A 23,504-nucleotide genomic window follows, 5' to 3' on the forward strand; every position below is an offset into this window, starting at 1 on the left:
AGGGGAGGCCCCTACTTAAATTTTTTAATATATATTTCTGTACAAATTGCAAGGCTTTCAAAGCCCAAAAAAGAAAAGAGGAAGTACATTAGGAGATATTCTCTAACCAAAATTCTGAAAGAATCTTTACACTGGTCTTAGCCTTGATGCAAACAAGGCTAAGCTCTTTTCTAAAATTGATCAGCCACCTATCCAGTGTAAAGCTTTCACCATAAAAAATAGCTCTATTCCTAGTTGTCCAGATGATCCAACACGCAGTTATGACAATTTCTCTGAAAATGGAACTACCAAAAGCATTTCTTGCTTCAATGACCATGTCCAAAGGAGGGATCTGCAGGTTCCAGTCAATGGATAGGGATTGCCAGCAGCTCTTGCTAAAGGGACACTCAAAGAAAAGATGAAAGTAGGTTTCCTCACAGCCACCGGAGCAGAGAGCACAAGTATAGTCATCAAGGTGTATGTTTTTCCTTTTAAGGATATTTCTGGTACTCAGTCGATCTCGAAGCAGGAGCCAGAAGAAGAACTTGTGTTTGCCAAGGCTGCTAGATGACCAGAGCCAACGAAAAAGAGGTGAGGCCTCCACTGAACCTTGGAGGAAAGTATAAGCTTTCTTGCTGGTAAATCTGTTTGAGCCCCAGGTATAAACCCAGCAGTCATTTTCGTTACTGTCCCACGGTCTCCCTTGTAAGAATTCTTGAAGTTCAGTCAACTGATCGGAGGCCTGCAGGGAAATGGGAGATAGAAAAGCCTGTTGATATCTTTGTCCAGAAAGAACCTGATAGAATAGTTTTGTTTCTTGGCAAAGGAATGGAGTTGGGGGAATTTTGCTTTGTAGAATTGCATTAGGCCAGTTGTCATCCCAAAACATTGCTGAATTGCCTTTGTTAGGTTGACACTGAGCCATTTGTAGAAACTTGGTCATCAGTTTACTAATATCTTTCCACCAGAACGAACCAACATGTCTTTTTGGCATGTGGGGGTGCATCACTATTACTGTACAGCTTGTTCCAAGTTAGTTTGACCCATGGTATGTTTGCTTGATTATAAAATTTGTCCAGATATTTAAGAAGCAGGGCAGAATTTTGTTTTCTCATATCAATGATACCCAGACCTCCTTGACTTTTGTTCATGCAGGCCACCTCCCAGGCAACAAGACCACCTCCTTTCCTGTTTATATCACCTCCCTTCCACAAACAGCTTTTCCTGTATTTGTCAATTTGATCTAGGACAGTTGGGGGTATTTGGAGGGTGCACATGTAGAAGGTGGGGAGGGCAGAAAAGACTGAATTCACCAGAATCAATCTACCTTGGTAGGACAGAAATCTACTGACACCATTAAGTCTTCTTTCCACCTTAGTGACTAAGAGAGAAAAATCTTGCACACTGGGTTTTGTGGTTCCTAATGGTAGTCCAAGGTATGTAAAGGGCATTTTACCCACCTCACACCCAAATGTATTGGCCAAATGTTTACTTTTCTCCTCTGTCACATTTATGGGCACAAAAAAGGATTTACTGAAGTTGACATGCAGGCCACTGGAATCTAAAAAACTTCTTAGTAGACCCTTGAGAGTGAAAAGAATCTTAGCAGACGCATGCAGTATAAGCAAAGTGTCATCAGCATATTGAACAATGGGGAAGTCACCTCCAAACTCTTCACATATGGGATGCTTCAGGATACCCAACTGCCAGGCTTTGTTAACAATGCTCTGAAGGAAGTCTGCAGCTAGAACAAACAGCAAGGGAGATAGTGGGTCACCTTGTCTTACCCCCCTCTTCCAAGTGAAAGGCTTGCGTGGGATGCCATTGAGGAGGACTGAGGAAGTACCAGACTGAAGTAAGTTTTTGATCCAACTGACCCATTTAGGACTAAAGCCCTTGTGCTCAAGAATCTGCAGTATAAACTGATGCTCAATTTTGTCAAAGGCTTTCTGAAAGTCTAGCTTTAGAATAACTATTTCTTTTTTTGAGTTGTGACAAATATGCAGGAATTGAAAAGCCCATGCAAGACAATCCTGAATTGATCTCCCTTTGATGAAGCCATACTGATTTTCATGAATGAGTTGATTCATCACTGGCTGCAACCTGTTTGCTATTAATTTGGTTAAAATCTTCAGGGAGCAGTTCAATAGAGAAATAGCAGGCCTATAATCATCCACAGTCTCAGGATTTTGGTTTTTGGGTATCAAAGCTATCATAGAGGTGTTGATACTCTTTAAGTCAACATCATTGGAGCAAAAATCCTGGATAAGCCTTACAAAGTCTTGCTTGATGATACTCCAGCACTTCTTGATGAACAATCCATTGAACCCATCTGGCCCTGGGGCATTGTTGTTAGGAAGATTTTTTACAACTAGCAGAATTTCCGCTGGGCTGAAATCATCATCCAAATTGCTAAGATCTTGTGCCTATAGAAAAGTGGACAAGTTGTATGAAATTCCAAGGTACTCACTAACCCCCAATCTGTTTTTATATTCTTCCCAAAGAATGCCAGCCTTTTGATCATGACCAGTGACAAGTACTCCATCAGGCAGAGAAAAACTACTGATGAAATTTTTATTGTAACAGTGAGTAGCCATAGCATGAAAAAAACTAGTGTTTTCATCACCAAGAGTTACCCATCTTACTGTATTTCTCTGTTTTCAATATATTCTTTTGGCTTCAAGCAAAGATAAGAGATGATTCTTCACCAGTGTTCTGAATGAAATCTCTAGAGCAGATAGAAGTCTCTGGTCCTCAAGGCGATATAGTAGAAGAACCCAGTTACTATTATGAATGCGTCTACTGATGTTGGAGATGTTTTCCTCCAGGTTTTGAGCCATTGTCTGACCTGTTTGAATTTAGCACAGAGGGTTCTGACTGAATTTGCAAAGTATTCAGTGCTGTTCCAGTGGAGTTCTACTGTTTTTAGGAAGTCACCATGTTCTATCCAATAATTTTCAAATCTGAATCTGGAACCCTTGGGAGTGCTGCTGCCAATGTTGATAACATAGGGGCAGTGATATGAGATTGGTTTTGAGAGGGGCTGCACTGATGTAGTAGGGAAGGTGAGCCCCCAAGAAAAAGAAGTGAAAACCCAATCTAACTTAACCAGAAGGGGACCAAGTTGCATATTGCACCATGTAAAGCTTCTACCACTGAAAGGAATCTCAAGAATGTCTAAATCTGAAATGAGACTATTAAACATGGTCATTTCAGTGGGATCACCCCCAGGCTTGTTTCTATCTTCCGGAGATCTGATTAAATTAAAATCTCCTGCAAGTAACCAATTATCAAAAAGGCTAGTATCAAAATTCATAAGCCAAGTGACAAATGCCATTTTCTCTTGGGAGTGAGAGGATCTATAGATGTTAGACAGGAGGAGAGGCTTGTTATCCAACAATCTGATGAAGTTAACTATAATAGCATAGCTATTGGCCTGAATCAAAGTGCTGTAAAAAATGTTACTGTTCCAAATAGTGATAAGCCCTCCAGAAGCACCAGTAGAGGAAAAAAAAGCAAATTTGTCAAGGTTCCTTGGACAAAATTTCTTCAAATAGAAGCTATCAAAATGCTTTCTTTAGGTTTCCTGCAAACACAAGATGTGACAATCACTTTCTGCAATTTTGGCCTTCAGGGCATCCCATTTTTCCTGAGAGTTCAAGCCTCTGATATTTCAAACTAGAATCTTAGAAGTTCTGTTGTTACTCATTGGGCACACAGTTGAGGAGGCAAAAGCATGATGGTATACAAAATACTACCCCATCAAAAGGGACACAAGAATGATTATCATTGTGTGGGTAGAGATAGGAGCAGGTTGTGTCTCTGCAAGGATGATCATCATGGAAACATATGAACAGCTTATAAAGTAAAAAGGCATTCAACAAAACAGCGATATAAACCAACGATAAACTGATTAAGCTGACCAACTTAAGATGTTCGTTACATCCAAACCACTGACAGGGATGTTTATTACAGCATAGGCACTGACTGATAACGCAACTCACAGGTTCCCACAACTTAAAACTAAAGACTGACACACGCAAAAGAGGTTCCACCATGAGGCTTGGAGTGGGCTGAGCAAAGGGTCTACTTCTTTCCATCGATGTCCTGGTTGAGGATAGCAGTCGACACAGCCTCAGGCTGTATCTAGAGGAAGCCAGTGGCTATGCCTTCAACGACGTCTGGAGTCAGGTACGGTGCAGGGGCAGTGGTGCCAGGCGGGATGACAGCGAGGGGCAGTGGTTCCATGACGGGCTTGGCAGCCTTCTTGGCGCTGTTTTCATCCTTAAAACCTCCAAAGCTTGTCAGCAGTCCTCTTGCTGCGCCTGAGAAACTGCACGTCCAGGGGTTCTAGGAGCTTCCTTGCCCTTCTCTTCCTGGGGGTGAAGTCTGCTGGCTTTGGGATTTCCACTAAGTCCTCTCCCTCTTTTTCAGCTTCAGCAGCAACCTTCATGGCCTCTAATGCCTCATCAGGGGTAACATCAGTGATTTGAGGAGGTAACAAACAAGCTAAACAGACAAGAATGAGAGGATCATCAAAGAACAGAGGGATATCAGTGTCCAGGCTTATATCCAAAGTTGAAAGAAAAGATAGGAAACTAGGAGGGAGGGCTTTGGGGATGAAGGATAATACCTTGTTAAGATCCAAATTGAGCCCTTGATTAAGACAAACCACAATGGATTTGAGCCTTGGTTTTGGGACCAAGGCCAGAGCAGAAGAACCAGCTTCCTGAGTAGCAACATCAATCACCTCATGATTTATGACCATAGCATTCAGGCTATCCTCAACAAGGGCTTAGACACTGACATTGGGACCAACATTCAGAACTTCTGATGGAGCACCAGACAAAGGGCCAACGGACATGACTTCAGGTGGAACCACAACTTCCTCAGCAACAACAGGGTCTAGCAGGACAAGACCAGAAGAGCATCTCCTGCAACACAACATTCTCATCAACTGGCTCAAAGGCAGCAACAACCTGGTTACCTTGGCGACCAACAGTAGGCGCCCTGTTACCATCAGCTTCTATATCCATCAGATTGTCAGCTTGGGAATCTACAGGGGTGGCATTGGAGCGAGCTGGGTTAGTTGGGCCAGTCCACCGTGGAGGCTGGAAAGGCATGGGGTGGAAGGGCCCTTCTATCACATAAACTTCTTCATCAGGAACCACAGTGACACCATTCTTCTTGAGCACAAAAACAGGCACAGTCCATGAGCGGCCTTTGTAAGGTGCACCTGCATTGACTTTCACCGAGTCTGGAATCTTGCCTTCATCATTCAGATACACTTTCACAACCACACGCGTAAGATTTTCTGAATTGTGCCAGTAAACAAGGATACCAAAGGTGGAGACTGATTTGGTGATTACCATGGGGTTTCGCAGATCCTCAGGGAAGCCGACAAGCATCACCCAGGCTTCACGATCCAGATAAAAAACTCTTGCATTCTCCGCCTCGTCATGTTTGATGACTGTCATCTGATAAGAACCAAAGGCAAAAACTGGCCCCAAGAAATGCTCTCGCTCTAGCGGGCTACCAAATCTCACAAAAGCTTCTCCAAAGGGACACGGCTGGATCTCAGACACACGAGCTTGATGGATTTCCGAAAAGAACTTACGGAGCTCAGTGGCGAGAGGGCCGAAGTCATCTTTGTGCACCTTCGGCTCCAATCTGACGATCGCCAGATCCTTGTTGTATAAGGAGTAGCAACCAATGACGGAGACCTCATGCCCGAGTGGCGGACGGAGTGGCGCTTCCACCAGGCTGAAGCCCTTGGGCATGTGAGGTCGAGGATCAACTGGGAAGTTGGCCATCGGAGCACTCGAGGTGGTGGTTTCGACTGTGAAGTGGGAAAAAGGAACGCCAGGGGGAGTAGGCGAGACGAAGCCGTCGCCTTTATGAGAGGGTTTGGGGGGCGTCCCTTTGACTTCTATGGAAGGTTTGAGCCGAAAGATCCTAGGATTCCGGCGTTTAGCAAGGCAACCCGCGATCTCATAATCGTGAATGAGGCAATCCAGGCACAATACCAAACCAGAGCAAGCTTTCCTATACTGTCCAGGCCCAGAGCAAGAGGAGCAAAGAGGCTTTGGGCCAGGGCCCAGAGGGGAAAGGATTTGAATTTGAATTACCAATCAAAGGAGGCGCAGCCATGGGATTAACCAGAGGAGCAGCTTTCAACGGGTCAGTAACTGCCGGAGATTTCGCCCCGGGAGAAACCGGAATAGAAGCACTTTCCTTGGGGACCCAAAGACGGCGGGGACCTTTCTTCTCCGGTGATGGCCGGCGAGAAACCTTCTCCAGCAATGGTCGGCCATTCGCACTAAGGTAGTTGAGCACATAATTGGACGGAAAGGAGAGACGCTGGAAAACCGGAAGCTTAGAAGACCAGATGTGACGATGAGATTTAACAGCATCAGCATAAGATTTCTTCCCTGCCTAAGGGGAAGGTCTTCCTTTTCATCCAACAAGAGTCCACTCGGCTTCTTGCTCACAGCACCAAACATCATAATCTTTGATCCAATTGGGACCACCATTGCCCCAAAGGAAAAAGAAGATTGAAAAAAATTTGCAGGAGAAGTTCTTGAGCTTGTAAACAAGAAGACCCACATTTTTGCAAGAAACAGAGAACCGGAACATCCAACCAGAAAGGTGAACAACATTGAAGTCCTTAGCAACCCCTCCAAGACAGGATTGAAGGAGAAGACTCGCCGAATCTTCATTGAGCCTCACAGAGGAGCGCCCGAAGGACGCAACCAGGAGAAAGCCAGGAGCAGAAGGGGGAGGACTGACCGCGCAATTGAAACGTTGACCCACCAACTTCTCGATCTCCAAGCCTGGACCAAAGTCCAGATCGGAGAGCCCCGCCATGGCCGTGAGGAGATCACGGCAGCGCGACTAGAGGGGGACATCGTCGCCGGACGAGGAGCTCGTGGAGGGAAGGGGCGGCGGTGGTGGGGGAGGGGAGCGACGGGGGTGACTCATTATCGTTATCAATTGGTGGAAGAGCATTATTTTAGTCAATTAGCTATCAATTAGTTCTTATAGTAGTTGGTTGTCCTACTAGCTAGCATATTAAATAGACATGTTTGGAATCATTCAACTAATTTTTAGTAGCTAACTATCATCAGAGTAAGTTTGATTGACTTCCGCGCCGAGCTATGCCAAGACAGTCGAGCCAAATCTACTCGCCCGAGCTAGTAAGGAGAAAAAAATTGCTTGCACGGATAACAGACAAATCTCACAGATAAGGGCAACTGCCATGTGAGCATTGGATTGAAGAAAAGATGGAATTGCTGCTCACAATTCGGCTCCTCTAGTGTATCTGTGTATGACCCATACTATTAGCTATTCGCTAACCCTGTGTATGACCCATACTAAGTGGTCGATTCGCGGCCTTGCCCAGTTGCCCCCGCAGTTCAGGCCGTCACCGGCCGCGTTGAGCGGCGCGCGGTCGTCGACACGGTACAGGGCCGTGTCCGTGTGCTGGGACGGGTACCAGGCTTCCAGGTGAGGTCAGTAAACTCGTGGCGTCAGTCACACACTCACACGTGGTCCGGAAGGTGGAGTCGTCCTGCAGACTGCAGTCGGAGGTGATGCAGTGATGCTCCTCTTGAACCTCGCTCCGGTGGCAGCGTGATCTGCAACCACCTCGATTTGGACATGAATAGCTAGTAGTAGTAATAGCTAAAAACACACTTCGCTACAAATGTCTGGTAAAGAAACACATCTGATTTTGAATGGTTACAGTTACAGTTTTGACAATTCACTGCACTAAATTTGCAACAACAAAAAAAAAAGAAGGCAAATACGTTGAGAGAGCATGCAGCTTGTGAAATTATAAACTAACTCTTCTGTATTTAGTTTTTGATTTCACTGTAGACAACTCAACACATTAACAGTTAAGCAAACATCTGGAAGAAGCAAGTCATTGGACTGCCTTCGCTGGGATCCTTTTTGGTCGAAACTGGACGTTGAATGTTGAGGGTAACCTATGCTGCGACTTGGCAGAAGTAAATCACTGAAACTGAGTTCGGAGGACACACCCTTGTAGACTGAGGCGCTTTCAGAGTTTGGTTCGCCGGGGAGACTACAGTAAAAATGGTGAGGGGATAAACAAACAAGAATGGGAGAATGGTGTTCTTACCCCTGTCCAATAAGCTAATTGTGATTTTGCCCTTCCTTTTTCAACTTTGTGTTTTTACCCTTGTTATTTTGAACTGAATAGTCCGTTTGCCCCTGCTTTTAACGTCCGTCAGATGGACATGGATTAAACGAATTAAAAAAATTCTAAATCAGAAAAACAAAGGCCAAATGACCATAGTGCCCCTTATCCGTCTCATCATCCCAAACGCATAGGGCGTCGTCGCTCACATCGGCTTGGGCGCGGCTTTTTCCAGCGGCGGCGGCGGCGGCTGCAGAAGATGCGGGTTCGGGCGCAGGGAGGGGATGCAGGGAGGGGAGGGGAGGCCACGACTCCAGGTTCGGGCGCAGGGAGGGGAGGCCACGACTCCAGGTTCGGGCGCAGGGAGGGGATGCTTCCAGGGTGCCGGGCTGCCTCCCGGTCGCGGCTCCAAGGTGCGGGCGCGGCCTTCCTCTAGGCGCGGGGAGGCCGCGGCGGCCGCCCGCGGGTCGGCGTGCGCGCGCCCTGCCGCGGCTCACCGGCGGCGTCCGCCTGCAGGTCCCGGCGTCCGCCCGCAGGTCCCGGCGGCGCCCGGCCGCAGGTCGTCTTCTTCCTCTGGGCGCCCGGCTTCGTGGCTGCAGGGGCGGGCGGAGCGGGCGGCTCCGGTGCCTGGACGCGGGCTCCCGGCGGCGCCTGGCAGCGGGTCTCCGCGCCGCCTCCTATGATGCTGTCGAGCTGGTGGCCGACGTGCCGGGCCACGACCGCGAATCCGTACACGACGACGCTCGGCCTCATGCCAGACCCGGTGGCTTGCTTGCATGGTCTCCGCAGCAGCCAGCTCCGTGGTCGCCGACTCGCCGTCATGCACCATGGTCTCCGCCATCCACCACCCAGGGCTACCGCCAAAGCCGCGGCCCAGCACCCGCTCGTCTCCTTCCTCGGCGCGCTCCCCTCTCCATCTCGGCCTTGAGCGCGCTCTCGACGCCCAAGTTCCGGCCCCATGTCCTGTCCTGTGCAATACATGTGTTCGACAAAATGCCCAAAAAGGCAACAACGCAAGCCAGTACTCCCGTCAGATGAAGACTGATGTTGCTGTAGGTCGCCTTGCCTATAAACAGTGTGGATGATGAAAGCAAGATGCTTTAGATACAAACTCCAACTGCTACACGATGGATCATGGTAAGTACAATAAATTACTTATTCCCTGCTCGGCTGCTCTCCTTTTCATTTGATTGTAATCATTATCAAATATCATGCCTAAGAGAATGCTCATACCAAAGTCATGAAGCCAGCAAAGGTTGTAATTAAGTGCCAAAAAAGACAGTGAGAGCATGCTTCACGTAAATTGTCGTATAGTACTGTATTTTAAAAATTTAACTGACATTTGCAACATCTATAAGTGAGATCATGACTCTGATGTACTCTTGTGATTCTGGTAGGTACTACATGGAATAATTTGAAATTGATATACAATATATTCCTGTGCTTTATAAAATGGCAAAACTACATGGAATAATCTTGCTCCAATTTATGGTTTGTACCGCTATCAACTATGAGAGAATACTTTCCTGTGCTTTATAAAATGGCAAAACTTTATTTTGAGACCTCAGCACCTGATCTTCCATATTCTTTAAGCATTTTAAATTGAGCTTGCTGATGACGAGAGTATGTCTATTGTACCTGGTGTGGCTGGAGCAAATTACAAGGGCACGCTCATTAGTTGTGTGTGTCATGAATCATCTTAGAATTACCTATTCTAATAGTCTTTGCCTTAGACCATGAGACATGAAGACTCAGTTTGGTAATTGTTTTCAATCACCTCCAGTTATAATTTTATCTCCTCAATTTTGACTGAACAAAACATTTTCAACAGTGACAAAAGAGAAGTGGTAGATTATCCTGGAGATACTAAGACTAAGATACAATGTGTTGATGCTTCCATACTCTTCGACAAGACAGGTAAATTTTAGCATACACGAAGACATGGAGTTGCTGCTAAAGAAACAACACAAGGTCGAACCCTTGCATCAGAGATCTTCCTGGCCACATTTTTGGCTGCGTTGCCTTCAGCTTCAAATGTATGTTTATTGTCTACTGAAAAACAACATAGCCTATTAGAAATCTACTAGCTAAACTGAATCCTGAAAAACATCACATATATCATATTGTGCATTTGTCCCAAGTACAGGCAGAGAACAATACATATGTTTGGTTACCAGCATTCGATGTATCAATATAAGAATAGAGGTTGCTAATCTGGAGTGTTTGAGCATCCATTTTCAGACCAATCTCTACTGGACATAGTTGGCTGTAAGGTAACATGCTTCTGGTTTCTTTCAAACTTCTGCGTATCTTTCTGTTTGAGCCATCTCAAAATTGATGTCACTAATGATAGGCAATATGTTGACCTTTCAGGAACATTGATTACTAGGGCGTGAGGCTGTTCGCAAGTCTTTGGTACTTCTGAAAAATGGCAAGGATCAGAAGGAGCCATTCCTTCCATTGGCCAAAGATGCAAAAAGAATACTGGTTGCATGGAGACAGTGGAAAAATAACTCCTGGTAAGAAGAAACTCTACAAAAATAAATATTTTGTATTTATAAGTTCTTCTGTACTCATATCAATCAATTGTTTGACCTAGACGATACAGTTGTCCTTCTAAAAAATAGAGTGACGGGGTACTTCAATTGTTCATTTGAACTAGCATGGATATAATTGTTCTGAAAGAAATGATGATTATTTTGAGTGAAGTAACCTTCTTTGGTTCTGAAGAAACTGTTTATTGTTTGGGAACTACAGCTGTAAACCGTGACCTACAGCGGGACTTGGACGTCAGTGCCGACTTCAGGAGGTTTCACCGGGAGAAGGCGGCAGCGTCCAGGGCTATGCCGACGCTGGACACACGGAAACACGGCGGAGTCCAGTCCACTGTCTACATATGAATCGATCTCTGTAGCATCTTATGTAATCTCCCATCCCAGCATTATGAACCTTTTGGTCCCAAAATTTTGAATATTTATCAATATTAAATCTGAGTTCAAATAATTGCAAGTTGTACCAAATATGTTTGACCAAATTTAATCAATTGTCAGCATACAATAAAAAAGTATAATTCCAAATTAGGGTAAAATCATAATTAGGCATAACAAACAGGGGCAAAATCGCATGGGCATTCATGTCCTTTTGTACAAAGTTTAACACCGTTAGGGGTGGATGACGGAGCAGGGGCAAACTGATGCTTCGTGAATGGCACAGTAGGGGTAAATTCACAAAGTCAAAAAAATAGGGGCAAAATCACAATTTCGATACAAAACAAGGGTACAAACGCAAGAGCCCCAACAAGAATAGGGGGCATGAAATGTGAGCATCTTGAACATTGCGTACCGGTGCAAAAGTACAATTTTAGAAACTTTATACTATCTCATTTCACTATATGCAAGGTGTTCGACATAGCAAGCAGGAAAAACCACCGGGACATGAAAAATGTGATTGCATTGCTGTATTTACACAATGTTTGCACCATCATCAGGCACAGTTTTTGTAGGCAGAAGTCTGCCTGAGACTGAAAGAATCCAATTTCTTCCTCAAGGAAGAAAAGAGGTAAAATTAGCCAAATCACTGGCTTCAAATGTACAGATTTACCCCCACTATTCACAACTAGCACGGCCAATTCTTCAAGTCTGAACCCGTTCCCCATCTAATCCTGTGTTTTATGTGGCAATAGGAACTCTAGGAACAAAACGCAGCACAACCCAAAAGAATAAATAAAGGGAGTGAAAGGGCCTACCACCAAATGCTACCGCCAAGCTAACCCTGGAGAACCTGCTCTAGCACGGGCATCGACCAACGAAAGAGCCATGGCGAGCATCATCTGCTCCTCGAAGCTATCAGGAACACTGCCAGAACCAATGTTGGACCCAGCTGAAGTGGACGAATTGCCAACACCAGCCTCCACTGTAACATCAGATTCAGCAATACTGGTTCCAGCCACAGCCACCTCGGACCACCGGCCATTAGAATTAGAATACTCTGAACCCTCTATTGTTCGGTGTGCACTGCTGCTTGATGGTTCCTCAACTCTGGAGTCTGAAGAACTGCTCCCAACTACACTCAGATCCTCTGATCTGCTAAGGATATCAAACCTTGTTGTTTGGCAAGTTGATGTGCTAGAAGACTCTCCATGCATATGCTGCTGTTCAGCTAAAGCTGCGACTGCACAAGCAAATCCACCAGAAGAAGCTGCTTCAGGTGTCGTTGTCATAGCACCATCAAAAGGCCTTGAAGGAATTGATGATGGTGTAGTGCTAACACATCCTGGATTTCCCAAAGCTTCCTGATCCTGTCAAAATAAACAAAGATAACAAAATGGACAAGTGGACTCATAATTTTGACAAGGTGATTAGTCCTGCGTCTACCCATTACATAAATGGAAGTGAATCCAACATGAAAATAGGTACCAATGTAGGTCTAAGTAAGAAACCAAATTCTAACTGAAGTCGCACAGAACAGGCCTCAAAAGGATGTTGCTTCATTTGGTTATGAATGCAGCATGAAGAGGCCATACAGATAAAGAAATGAAACAGGGATATCATTCAAATGAAGGTTGTAAAACTATCACCATCAGAAAAGCTCATTACTGTGACATGGCAAACATCCTTTCAGAGCAGACTAAATTACAATTATGAGCATTTTGTTTTTGTTTTGACGTACTTGTATAGAGAGCCAAATTGCCTCCATAAGCATTACTTCTTCAAGATCCACATCAAAATTACTGCCCCTGCATTAAAGGAATATACCATCAAATAATTAATCCCAACATCATGATGTATCCATTTTCATAGTAAAAAAAAAAGAAGCGAGTTACTATGTGAGGAAAAAAGGGGGATGATGACAGGTTTGAAATCGTCTTTTCTTATGATGTGGTTCTGGTGCAATAAGCGATTAAGCCTCCTACTCTACTCCAAATGTCACAGATATGATGTAGACTGCAGAAATGGTCAAACATACAATCTTTCCTACCCAACAACTGACTTGATATTATAAGTCTTTGCTGGGGCCAGAAATATCTAACTGTACATGTTTACCAGTCAAACATCTTTATCTAATAGGTTTGATGAAATAGGTGAACAGATAAATAAGTCTTCTTTTCAAGCTATATCTATATATTCTATAACCCTTAAACAACTGCATTCATATTGGAAATACCTTCACAGGAAAGGTCTCCACGCCAATATAAAACTTCCCTTCATAAACTTAGCCAATTATCAGATTCTTATTCGGAATGCCAATTTATTAATTGCATAATAATGGAGTTAATAATACATAGTACATGGCTGCAACTCCTGCGTTATCTTAATGCAGCTGAACAAGGAAGTATCAAATTGATCTTCAACAACAATTTATCTTCAAGTTAGAGCAGCAACACCAAGGTTTCAAGGGAATCTCCAACATGTTTGGTTAACAGAAAAACAAGAGGCAAACAAGAATCTGGAATTAATATATTCAGCATGGTACACAGCCACAGCAGGATATGCGAATCAACATGACAATGGCTAGCTAATTATTTGACATGGTTGTCCAATGCCATACCCCATGCCTGACAGCAGGGGACAATACACGACCAACTCTGAACTACTAGAAAGTACATTATAAGTTGTCAAATGGGTATTTCCCAATAGGAGCACGATAGGATTAGTTATTTTGCCCACAGAACTTATGATCCCCAATAATTCAATGCAACAATAATCGCAATTCCTCCAACAAAACTGAATCTAGAAAGGGCATACAATACTGATGCATTAATGCAACAGTAATCACACTACAAGCACTGGTGTATCTAGAATGCACAAATAAGTTAATCAGCACAAACCGCATCTGTTTGAAGGCTTCAGAATTCCTCAATATCAACTCCGAATGCTGCACTTCTGACGAGAGAGCATCGTTGCCTTGCAGACTGCTTGCAACTATGAATGGAGCAAACATGGTCAGCAATTGAACTACATCAAACAATAGAATGCTCAGGGAAAAAAAACACATGGAAAATCTGCAGTTCTACACACCTACTGTCGATGTACCATCAGTATTGCAAGAATCAACTTGCACAGATGCTACTACGTCACCCAAAGTCGCAGTCAGCTTGTTCTTCATCCGCTCCGCATCGTCCTGTAGCTCCTGCTGGCGCATCCTGATCTGCGCCTGGATCACCCTCTGCTCCTCCTATCCAGAATTACAAATTCCAACCAATTGGCGAAAAATAGACCAAAGCAGCCTACTCAGAAACAGAACACGGTGTGTATGGGGCACTCACCAGCTGCTCTATGCCCTTCTCCTCCTTGGTCTTCACGCCGCGGTACTCCACCGCGTAATTCAGCGTCTTGCAATACGGACACCTTATTACAAGGTAAGTTAAGGGGGCTTTGCAATTGCAACTGAGCAGTAACCGGCACAATTTAGTAACACCGGAGACCCTCCAAAATACGAAACACACACTCAAAATATCAAACACACACTCAAGGTAAGTTAAGGGGCTTTGCAATTGCAACGGAGCAATAACTGGCACAATTTTTACTAACACCAGAGACACCCCAAATGAAAACACACACTCTCAAGTCTCAACAAGAACACCAGACTGGATTTGAATTGAAGTGAATTTGGTCAGGATACTGCGTCGGCCTGCACGAGGTGGGCGACTTCATCTGGAGGAAGCACTCTGCGCGCAGGGGCACAGGTGACAGGTCAAAAACAGAAACCAAAGCCGACGACGGCACCAAGAGCACAAACAAACTGTTCAAGTACTCACCCGTGCAAATCCCCTTGGCGCAGCACTTGGAGCGGTTGAGGCTGGGGTAGAACTGCAAGCAGCACCAAGTTATTGTTATCAGTAGCAGATAAAACACAGACAGACAGCACCAAACCAAAAAAAAAATCGCTCCGCGCAGCCACCGACGAGAACACAGACGGGCGGAGGAGGATGGTTTGGTTTACCAGGAAGCATATGGGGCACTCGTCGAGGTCGGCGCGCGCGTCGTCGGCGCCCGGGTGGCAGGGCGCGAGCTTGGCCTCGAGGATGAGGCGGCGGAGCTTCCTGAGGTCGATGTCCGGGTGCGGGTACAGCCCCTGCGGGCGCGTGTAGCGCTCGTCCACCGCCGGCCGCCGCCGCCGCCGGCCCCCGACCTGGTTCCCCATCCCCTCTCGGCCTCGCCTCGACTCGAGTCCAACCGCTGGCCGGCCGGGTCCCTCTACTAAACCTCAACCACCACCGCAACCACCCCGCTCCCTCCCGCGCGGGGTGAGGGAGGAGAGGAGAGGCCGACGCGTCGCAGCGAGCCAGCGGCGGACGCAGGCAACACGACACGGGAGAAGACTGGAAGATTTTCGAGCCTTTTACCGTGCGTGTCATTAAAAAAATTTGTACACACGAACTATTAAAAAAAAAGTTAATTGTAAATAGATGGCACTGTTCTAAATTTCTTGTCTTTCCGTTTATTTTTCGCCGTTTATTAACCCTTATACGTGGGACCGTGTGCATGTTACCTTGGGCGATGGAGGGCGCGGCACCGGCAGACTCAGCTTCGATGGCCAGCGTTCTTGTTCTTTGATTTTGCTCGGTCTTCGTTGCAGCACTTCCACGCTGCACCGTGCTTGTGTGCCGAGCAGCTGCACGTCGCCGTCCCACGCCATCGCCGCCCCGAGCCCCGCGGCCGAAGCCTTCACCCCGTGCGCGCTGCTCCGCTGGAGCATGGCTGCCGTCCTATGTTGGCCACAGGAACCACTGCAGGGCAGTGCGCCGTCGCCCTGCAGGCTAGCGCGGACCCCGCGTGCCCGGCCGGCAAGCCAAACCCCAGGGTGAACCCCTTCTCTGTTGTTTCATGGCCATGTACGAGCAGACCAGATCAGATTACGGAGGGCGCGGCGCCGACGGACTCGGCCTCGAGGTACTTCTCAGAAATCCGAATCAGGCGAGCAGACAGCAGCGCCCACCGCGACGGCGCGACCTTTCCTCGTTAGGCTCCGATGGCGCTCTCGCACCTCTCCCGCCGCCTCCTGAGTCCAACGGCCGCCGCCGCGCATCTCCCCACCCCTAAGACATTCACCCATGGCCGCAACCCCTTTCATACTCTTGAATCCCGGCCGCCGCTTCTTCTCCGCGTCCTCAAACCCTAGCCCCGACCCTTCCTCCTCCGCGCCGGCGGAGCCCAGCCAGGGCGCCCCATCCACGCCCGTGTCGCCGGATGAGATGCGGCACTAGGAGATCGAGGGCCCCACGGTGGAGCGTGACACGTCGCCGCTGGCCGACGAGACGCGGCGGGAGCTCAACGCGCTCCGCCGCACCGTGCAGCGCCTCAGTGGCTCGCTCGCGCTCCTCGGAGGGGCGGACCTCGTGGCCGGCGCGTGGATCTCGTACGGTGCCCCTCCGCTCGGTGTCGGTTCCGACGCAGCGGTGCAGGGCGTGGCGGTGTTCACGTTCCCCTTCGCGATCGCCCTGGTGCTGCGCCGCGCCATCAAGCCCATCGCCTTCTTCCAAAAGATAGAGGCCAACGCGAGGCCTCAAGGGCAACATGGACGATATCGCTACCAAACGGCGAAAAACAAACAGAATAAGGACGGAATGCCTTGTAAGGTAAAAAAAAAATAGACCGGTGATACCTGTATACGGTCAACTTTTTTAATGATTTATATATAATTATAATTTTTTTAATGACATACAAACAAAAAGGCTCAAGATTTTCTCGCCCTGGACGAGGCGAGACGAGACGAAATGGAAAGCGGAAAAGGTTTTTTTTTCTCCTCGTGCCACTAGTGTGCCACTCTCTCTCTCTTTCCCCCGACGGCTCGAACACCTCTGCTACCGTAATCTCTCTCTGCCTGTGCCTCGCTGTCTGCTTGTCGCGTCCGTGCCCCCGCCAGGTGGGGCCGGAGACGGCGTGTCCTACTGGGATCGTGTGATGATGTAACGGAACGGGAAGGTGGTGTACGGTGTACCAGTAGTACCTACCAGCAACTGGTTGCGTTGCGTTTTGCGGCGGCGTGCAAGCGACGAGGGGGAGAGGCTCACAAGCAATCGGGTGGACTCGTTCCTGAGACTGAGAGCGGTGGTTTGATTGATTTTTTTGGTTTTCACGGTTGAATGGTTGATTACTTTACGTCTTTACCTCTTCCCTGACGATGGGAACGGCTTGCGTGCCACCGAAGGCTTGCCTGATCGCCTCAAACACGCACCTTTCTCCTTAAATAGCCTTGTTTTATTCTTGTTCTTGTATACGTGTACTCTGCTATATAGGAGTAGCATGGAAATGGTCGTCGTTGACTAGTGAGGCCATCTTCCTGTAGCAAGTGTCTACAGGACTATAACAGTATGGGCGTTCTGCTGACCCAAAAACACTGTAGCGACGGAAAAAGTTACGGGTGAATTTGTGGGAGAAAAATACTGTTTCAGATGAAAAAAGAAGTGGATCAAGCTGGACATGGTGTCAGCAGAACGCAGCCATATGTGATATAAAGTTAGCGGTAAGCTGATTAGGTGTGGAGTGGTGGAGGGGGAAAAATTAAGATATATGGCCCCATTCGCTGGTCTAAAACTTGGCTGAAACTGGCTTAAAAATACTGTTCCGGCTGAATTGTTGTGAGAAAGAAAACACTGTTCCGGCTAAAAAAAGAAGCCGAACAAGCTATTTTTAAGAGAAGCGAACAGGGCCTAGTAAACCGCCGGTAGCGTAGACGACAAAGTAAAATTTAAAATTAGATTAGTTTAAAATATTACATTAGCCTACACACCTGTGAAAGATATTCCATTCACAAAATTGCTACGTAGTAATTACAATCTAAACCTCTTTCCTTTCCTTTCCATCATTATTTTCATTAATTAGGTTGCCTCTCAAGCAGTCGTGTTTGTGCTCGGTGCTGGCCAACGGCTGCTTCTGCTCAGTGTTGAACTTGGAAAACGTCGCCATGTGACTGAGGTTCTTGACCCACGGCTCCTGATGTGATCGCCTGATCGGTGGTTTCGACTCGTGATCGCAGTCTCAGAGCAACTCCAGCAGAGTATTCAAATTAGGGCTCATATTTCTGATTTGGGTGCTTCCTCCTATTTTTGTTGGTCCTCTATTTTACATCTACTCCAACAGAAGCCCCCAAATCAAAGTCCCCAAATCCTTTTTTATAGACACCGACAATCAAGACCCACTTGTCATTCTCATCGCTCTATCGGCTGAGCTATCAGCCGCGGGGAAGGAGTGGCGTCGCTGTCGCGTGGCCGCATGAAGGGGAGGCTCGACGGCCGGCCGCGGAGAAGAAGGAGCTCTTTGTAGCCACGGGGAGGAAGAGGCTCGACGACTGCGGAGAAGAAGAGCTAGCGGTGACCAGGCCACTCTCGCGCGTGCGGCCTACGGGGTCTCGAGGGTGGATTTTGGTGCCCACACTAAATTGAGGGCTCTAGTAAGGGCCCTGCTGGAGCTGCGTTTTTTTGCTTGGGCACCCATATTTAGCTATGGGGACTTAAATTGGGCCCCTGCCGAAGTTGCTTTCATAGGCTAGTAAGGGGTTTGATCTACAGTTCATGTCACCATTTGATCGATTGGGCAAGGGCCGAGCACAACCACCAGTATAGGACATGTTTTACTAATGATAAAAAAAAAATAATTTGTACAGGTCGAAATTTTGAAAATTCAGAAAAAATGATGTATTTCCACTTGCGGCAGAAAACACCAATACAAATACAAATCTAATGAAGAAGAATGTAACAGAAGATGCTCAGTGCAAAATCTGTAGCAACCTCCATTAAGAAGATGCAGACCACATCATGTGTCAGGATGCTAGGTTCTTTATTCAATGGGGCTCTTGCGTTTGTACCCTTGTTTTGTATCGAAATTGTGATTTTGCCCCTATTTTTTTGACTTTGTGAATTTACCCCTACTGTGCCATTCACGAAGCATCAGTTTGCCCCTGCTCCGTCATCCACCCCTAACGGTGTTAAACTTTGTACAAAAGGACATGAATGCCCATGCGATTTTGCCCCTGTTTGTTATGCCTAATTATGATTTTACCCTAATTTGGAATTATACTTTTTTATTGTATGCTGACAATTGATTAAATTTGGTCAAACATATTTGGTACAACTTGCAATTATTTGAACTCAGATTTAATATTGATAAATATTCAAAATTTTGGGACCAAAAGGTTCATAATGCTGGGATGGGAGATTACATAAGATGCTACAGAGATCGATTCATATGTAGACAGTGGACTGGACTCCGCCGTGTTTCCGTGTGTCCAGCGTCGGCATAGCCCTGGACGCTGCCGCCTTCTCCCGGTGAAACCTCCTGAAGTCGGCACTGACGTCCAAGTCCCGCTGTAGGTCACGGTTTACAGCTGTAGTTCCCAAACAATAAACAGTTTCTTCAGAACCAAAGAAGGTTACTTCACTCAAAATAATCATCATTTCTTTCAGAACAATTATATCCATGCTAGTTCAAATGAACAATTGAAGTACCCCGTCACTCTATTTTTTAGAAGGACAACTGTATCGTCTAGGTCAAACAATTGATTGATATGAGTACAGAAGAACTTATAAATACAAAATATTTATTTTTGTAGAGTTTCTTCTTACCAGGAGTTATTTTTCCACTGTCTCCATGCAACCAGTATTCTTTTTGCATCTTTGGCCAATGGAAGGAATGGCTCCTTCTGATCCTTGCCATTTTTCAGAAGTACCAAAGACTTGCGAACAGCCTCACGCCCTAGTAATCAATGTTCCTGAAAGGTCAACATATTGCCTATCATTAGTGACATCAATTTTGAGATGGCTCAAACAGAAAGATACGCAGAAGTTTGAAAGAAACCAGAAGCATGTTACCTTACAGCCAACTATGTCCAGTAGAGATTGGTCTGAAAATGGATGCTCAAACACTCCAGATTAGCAACCTCTATTCTTATATTGATACATCGAATGCTGGTAACCAAACATATGTATTGTTCTCTGCCTGTACTTGGGACAAATGCACAATATGATATATGTGATGTTTTTCAGGATTCAGTTTAGCTAGTAGATTTCTAATAGGCTATGTTGTTTTTCAGTAGACAATAAACATACATTTGAAGCTGAAGGCAACGCAGCCAAAAATGTGGCCAGGAAGATCTCTGATGCAAGGGTTCGACCTTGTGTTGTTTCTTTAGCAGCAACTCCATGTCTTCGTGTATGCTAAAATTTACCTGTCTTGTCGAAGAGTATGGAAGCATCAACACATTGTATCTTAGTCTTAGTATCTCCAGGATAATCTACCACTTCTCTTTTGTCACTGTTGAAAATGTTTTGTTCAGTCAAAATTGAGGAGATAAAATTATAACTGGAGGTGATTGAAAACAATTACCAAACTGAGTCTTCATGTCTCATGGTCTAAGGCAAAGACTATTAGAATAGGTAATTCTAAGATGATTCATGACACACACAACTAATGAGCGTGCCCTTGTAATTTGCTCCAGCCACACCAGGTACAATAGACATACTCTCGTCATCAGCAAGCTCAATTTAAAATGCTTAAAGAATATGGAAGATCAGGTGCTGAGGTCTCAAAATAAAGTTTTGCCATTTTATAAAGCACAGGAAAGTATTCTCTCATAGTTGATAGCGGTACAAACCATAAATTGGAGCAAGATTATTCCATGTAGTTTTGCCATTTTATAAAGCACAGGAATATATTGTATATCAATTTCAAATTATTCCATGTAGTACCTACCAGAATCACAAGAGTACATCAGAGTCATGATCTCACTTATAGATGTTGCAAATGTCAGTTAAATTTTTAAAATACAGTACTATACGACAATTTACGTGAAGCATGCTCTCACTGTCTTTTTTGGCACTTAATTACAACCTTTGCTGGCTTCATGACTTTGGTATGAGCATTCTCTTAGGCATGATATTTGATAATGATTACAATCAAATGAAAAGGAGAGCAGCCGAGCAGGGAATAAGTAATTTATTGTACTTACCATGATCCATCGTGTAGCAGTTGGAGTTTGTATCTAAAGTATCTTGCTTTCATCATCCACACTGTTTATAGGCAAGGCGACCTACAGCAACATCAGTCTTCATCTGACGGGAGTACTGGCTTGCGTTGTTGCCTTTTTGGGCATTTTGTCGAACACATGTATTGCACAGGACAGGACATGGGGCCGGAACTTGGGCGTCGAGAGCGCGCTCAAGGCCGAGATGGAGAGGGGAGCGCGCCGAGGAAGGAGACGAGCGGGTGCTGGGCCGCGGCTTTGGCGGTAGCCCTGGGTGGTGGATGGCGGAGACCATGGTGCATGACGGCGAGTCGGCGACCACGGAGCTGGCTGCTGCGGAGACCATGCAAGCAAGCCACCGGGTCTGGCATGAGGCCGAGCGTCGTCGTGTACGGATTCGCGGTCGTGGCCCGGCACGTCGGCCACCAGCTCGACAGCATCATAGGAGGCGGCGCGGAGACCCGCTGCCAGGCGCCGCCGGGAGCCGCGTCCAGGCACCGGAGCCGCCCGCTCCGCCCGCCCCTGCAGCCACGAAGCCGGGCGCCCAGAGGAAGAAGACGACCTGCGGCCGGGCGCCGCCGGGACCTGCGGGCGGACGCCGGGACCTGCAGGCGGACGCCGCCGGTGAGCCGCGGCAGGGCGCGCGCACGCCGACCCGCGGGCGGCCGCCGCGGCCTCCCCGCGCCTAGAGGAAGGCCGCGCCCGCACCTTGGAGCCGCGACCGGGAGGCAGCCCGGCACCCTGGAAGCATCCCCTCCCTGCGCCCGAACCTGGAGTCGTGGCCTCCCCTCCCTGCGCCCGAACCTGGAGTCGTGGCCTCCCCTCCCCTCCCTGCATCCCCTCCCTGCGCCCGAACCCGCATCTTCTGCAGCCGCCGCCGCCGCCGCTGGAAAAGCCGCGCCCAAGCCGATGTGAGCGACGACGCCCTATGCGTTTGGGATGATGAGACGGATAAGGGGCACTATGGTCATTTGGCCTTTGTTTTTCTGATTTAGAATTTTTTTAATTCGTTTAATCCATGTCCATCTGACGGACGTTAAAAGCAGGGGCAAACGGACTATTCAGTTCAAAATAACAAGGGTAAAAACACAAAGTTGAAAAAGGAAGGGCAAAATCACAATTAGCTTATTGGACAGGGGTAAGAACACCATTCTCCCTTATTCAATTTATAGTTGAGAAGCTTTTTTTTTTGCAAAATATCCGGTGGTGTATCATGTTAAAATTTAAATAATTTGTTTGAGTACGGAACTAAGAATACAAGATCCAACGTATGAAAAATTTTGATTTTTTTTCTTTTCCAAATCCACGTATGATCTTGAAATGCATGCATGTATATTGAAAGTAATTCCATTTTAAAAAACAGGCATCTCAAATAACGTTTAGAAAATTACATAAAAATATATTTACGGACATGCGTTCTGTTTTAACTCATATGCAAAAAGTAGGCGAAAGGTTCAAATACTTGTTTGCGGCAATTCAAACTTCAATTTATGACTTTAATGAAAAAATAATACCTAAAATTGGCTCAAAAGTTCTATAAATTGGCATGGAATCCTTTAATGGGTGCATAAGCTTTTCATAAAAATCTCGGAATATACATTGTTCGCAAAATGGATATATATTTGTTAGAGATAATTCAAACCTTTATTTACAACTTTATTACAAATAATAATAATATAAAGTTGTCCAAAACTTTATGGGTCTATTCAATTTATTGATTGTGTCATGTAATTGGAACTAAATTCGAATTCATTTCAAATTAGTTTACCTAAAGTATTTTCAAAACTCATTTAAATAAAATATTAAACCTTAATCTAACGCCTAAGCCTACCTGGACCTAACGTGGCCCATGTCCTTCCCATACCTGGACCTAACGTGGCGCACCGTGACCTTAATCTCCTTCGCTTCTCTATGTCTTTTCCTTTCAACACCACCAGTGTAGCCCAGTTCGCAGCCCACCAACGACTTTGCCAATAATATAATTGGAAAAAAATCCACATTACCTCCCTCAACTTTTGCGAAAGGCTGATTTTGCTTCATGAACTCTAAAATTGGATAAACCACCTTCCTGAACTTTTAAAACCATTCGTTTTACCTCCCTGATGGTTATAAGCGGTTTTCAAATGTGGTTTTGTCTTTGTCTTTTTTATTTATTTTGGCCAAATCTTTGAAAAATCATAGTAAATCATAAAATAGAAAATCCAATTTTGTTGGACTCCAAATGAATAGATCTACACAGTGAACATATAATATGGTATTCACTAACAGATCTAGCAAAAACTAAGTAACTACTTTATACCTGGTTCTAATTGATAGGCGTACATCACACAGTTTCACCTCTTGGTTGCCCCAAAACCGAGAACTGATGAATCACTGTATGCAAGACCAGCGGTGGATTCAATGG

The 23,504-nt window shown here is 46.0% G+C and overlaps 2 protein-coding genes, 2 long non-coding RNA genes and 1 pseudogene across 9 annotated transcripts; 2 read left to right on the forward strand and 3 right to left on the reverse strand.

Annotated features, from left to right (window-relative positions):
- Positions 1-3,905: 3,905 nt before the first annotated feature.
- On the reverse strand, positions 3,906-6,873 carry LOC136522488 (uncharacterized). The gene is made up of 2 exons (XM_066516302.1): positions 4,613-6,873; positions 3,906-4,488 (listed from the first exon to the last, which is right to left on the reverse strand). Exon 1 carries the CDS (start codon positions 5,790-5,792, stop codon positions 4,869-4,871), a length of 924 nt encoding a protein of 307 aa, XP_066372399.1. The 5' UTR covers positions 5,793-6,873; the 3' UTR covers positions 3,906-4,488; positions 4,613-4,868.
- A 1,911-nt stretch (positions 6,874-8,784) lies between these two features.
- On the forward strand, positions 8,785-11,143 carry LOC136521631 (uncharacterized). 5 transcript variants are annotated; one of them, XR_010775583.1, is made up of 5 exons: positions 8,785-9,277; positions 9,972-10,176; positions 10,287-10,413; positions 10,514-10,659; positions 10,898-11,143. It is a non-coding gene; the product is annotated as an uncharacterized lncRNA (long non-coding RNA). The 5 variants fall into 5 exon arrangements; XR_010775584.1 differs by lacking the exon at positions 8,785-9,277 and adding an exon at positions 9,290-9,899; XR_010775585.1 differs by lacking the exon at positions 8,785-9,277 and adding an exon at positions 9,290-9,631.
- Positions 11,144-11,575: 432 nt separating this feature from the next.
- LOC136520614 (E3 ubiquitin-protein ligase GW2-like) lies at positions 11,576-15,419 on the reverse strand. Its single transcript, XM_066514184.1, has 8 exons — positions 15,083-15,419; positions 14,898-14,949; positions 14,762-14,807; positions 14,406-14,487; positions 14,158-14,314; positions 13,968-14,061; positions 12,809-12,875; positions 11,576-12,437 (listed from the first exon to the last, which is right to left on the reverse strand). The coding sequence occupies exons 1-8, from the start codon at positions 15,281-15,283 to the stop codon at positions 11,895-11,897; spliced, it is 1,242 nt and encodes a 413-aa protein (XP_066370281.1). The 5' UTR covers positions 15,284-15,419; the 3' UTR covers positions 11,576-11,894.
- Positions 15,420-15,614: 195 nt separating this feature from the next.
- LOC136523486 (uncharacterized) lies at positions 15,615-16,733 on the forward strand (annotated as a pseudogene).
- A 2,486-nt stretch (positions 16,734-19,219) lies between these two features.
- LOC136521117 (uncharacterized) lies at positions 19,220-22,250 on the reverse strand. Of its 2 annotated transcripts, none has more exons than XR_010775497.1 (5): positions 21,086-22,250; positions 20,187-20,391; positions 19,950-20,076; positions 19,704-19,849; positions 19,220-19,383 (listed from the first exon to the last, which is right to left on the reverse strand). It is a non-coding gene; the product is annotated as an uncharacterized lncRNA (long non-coding RNA). The 2 variants fall into 2 exon arrangements; XR_010775496.1 differs by having other exon boundaries at positions 19,220-19,465.
- Between the last annotated feature and the right edge of the window lie 1,254 nt (positions 22,251-23,504).

The sequence above is a fragment of the Miscanthus floridulus genome, chromosome 18 (assembly GCF_019320115.1).
Source record: "Miscanthus floridulus cultivar M001 chromosome 18, ASM1932011v1, whole genome shotgun sequence".
Lineage (NCBI taxonomy): Eukaryota > Viridiplantae > Streptophyta > Magnoliopsida > Poales > Poaceae > Miscanthus > Miscanthus floridulus.

What these genes read in the sequence shown, in the direction of transcription:
- LOC136522488 (XM_066516302.1), bottom strand. Translation starts at nt 5,792, where the DNA reads ATGGCCAACTTCCCAGTTGATCCTCGACCTCACATGCCCAAGGGCTTC.
- LOC136520614 (XM_066514184.1), bottom strand. Translation starts at nt 15,283, where the DNA reads ATGGGGAACCAGGTCGGGGGCCGGCGGCGGCGGCGGCCGGCGGTGGAC. An exon ending in TGATGGTACATCGACAGTAG is followed by an intron (nt 14,062 to 14,157) that starts GTGTGTAGAACT and finishes CTCCATTCATAG; the next exon opens with TTGCAAGCAGTCTGCAAGGC. An exon ending in CAATTTGGCTCTCTATACAA is followed by an intron (nt 12,438 to 12,808) that starts GTACGTCAAAAC and finishes TTATTTTGACAG; the next exon opens with GATCAGGAAGCTTTGGGAAA.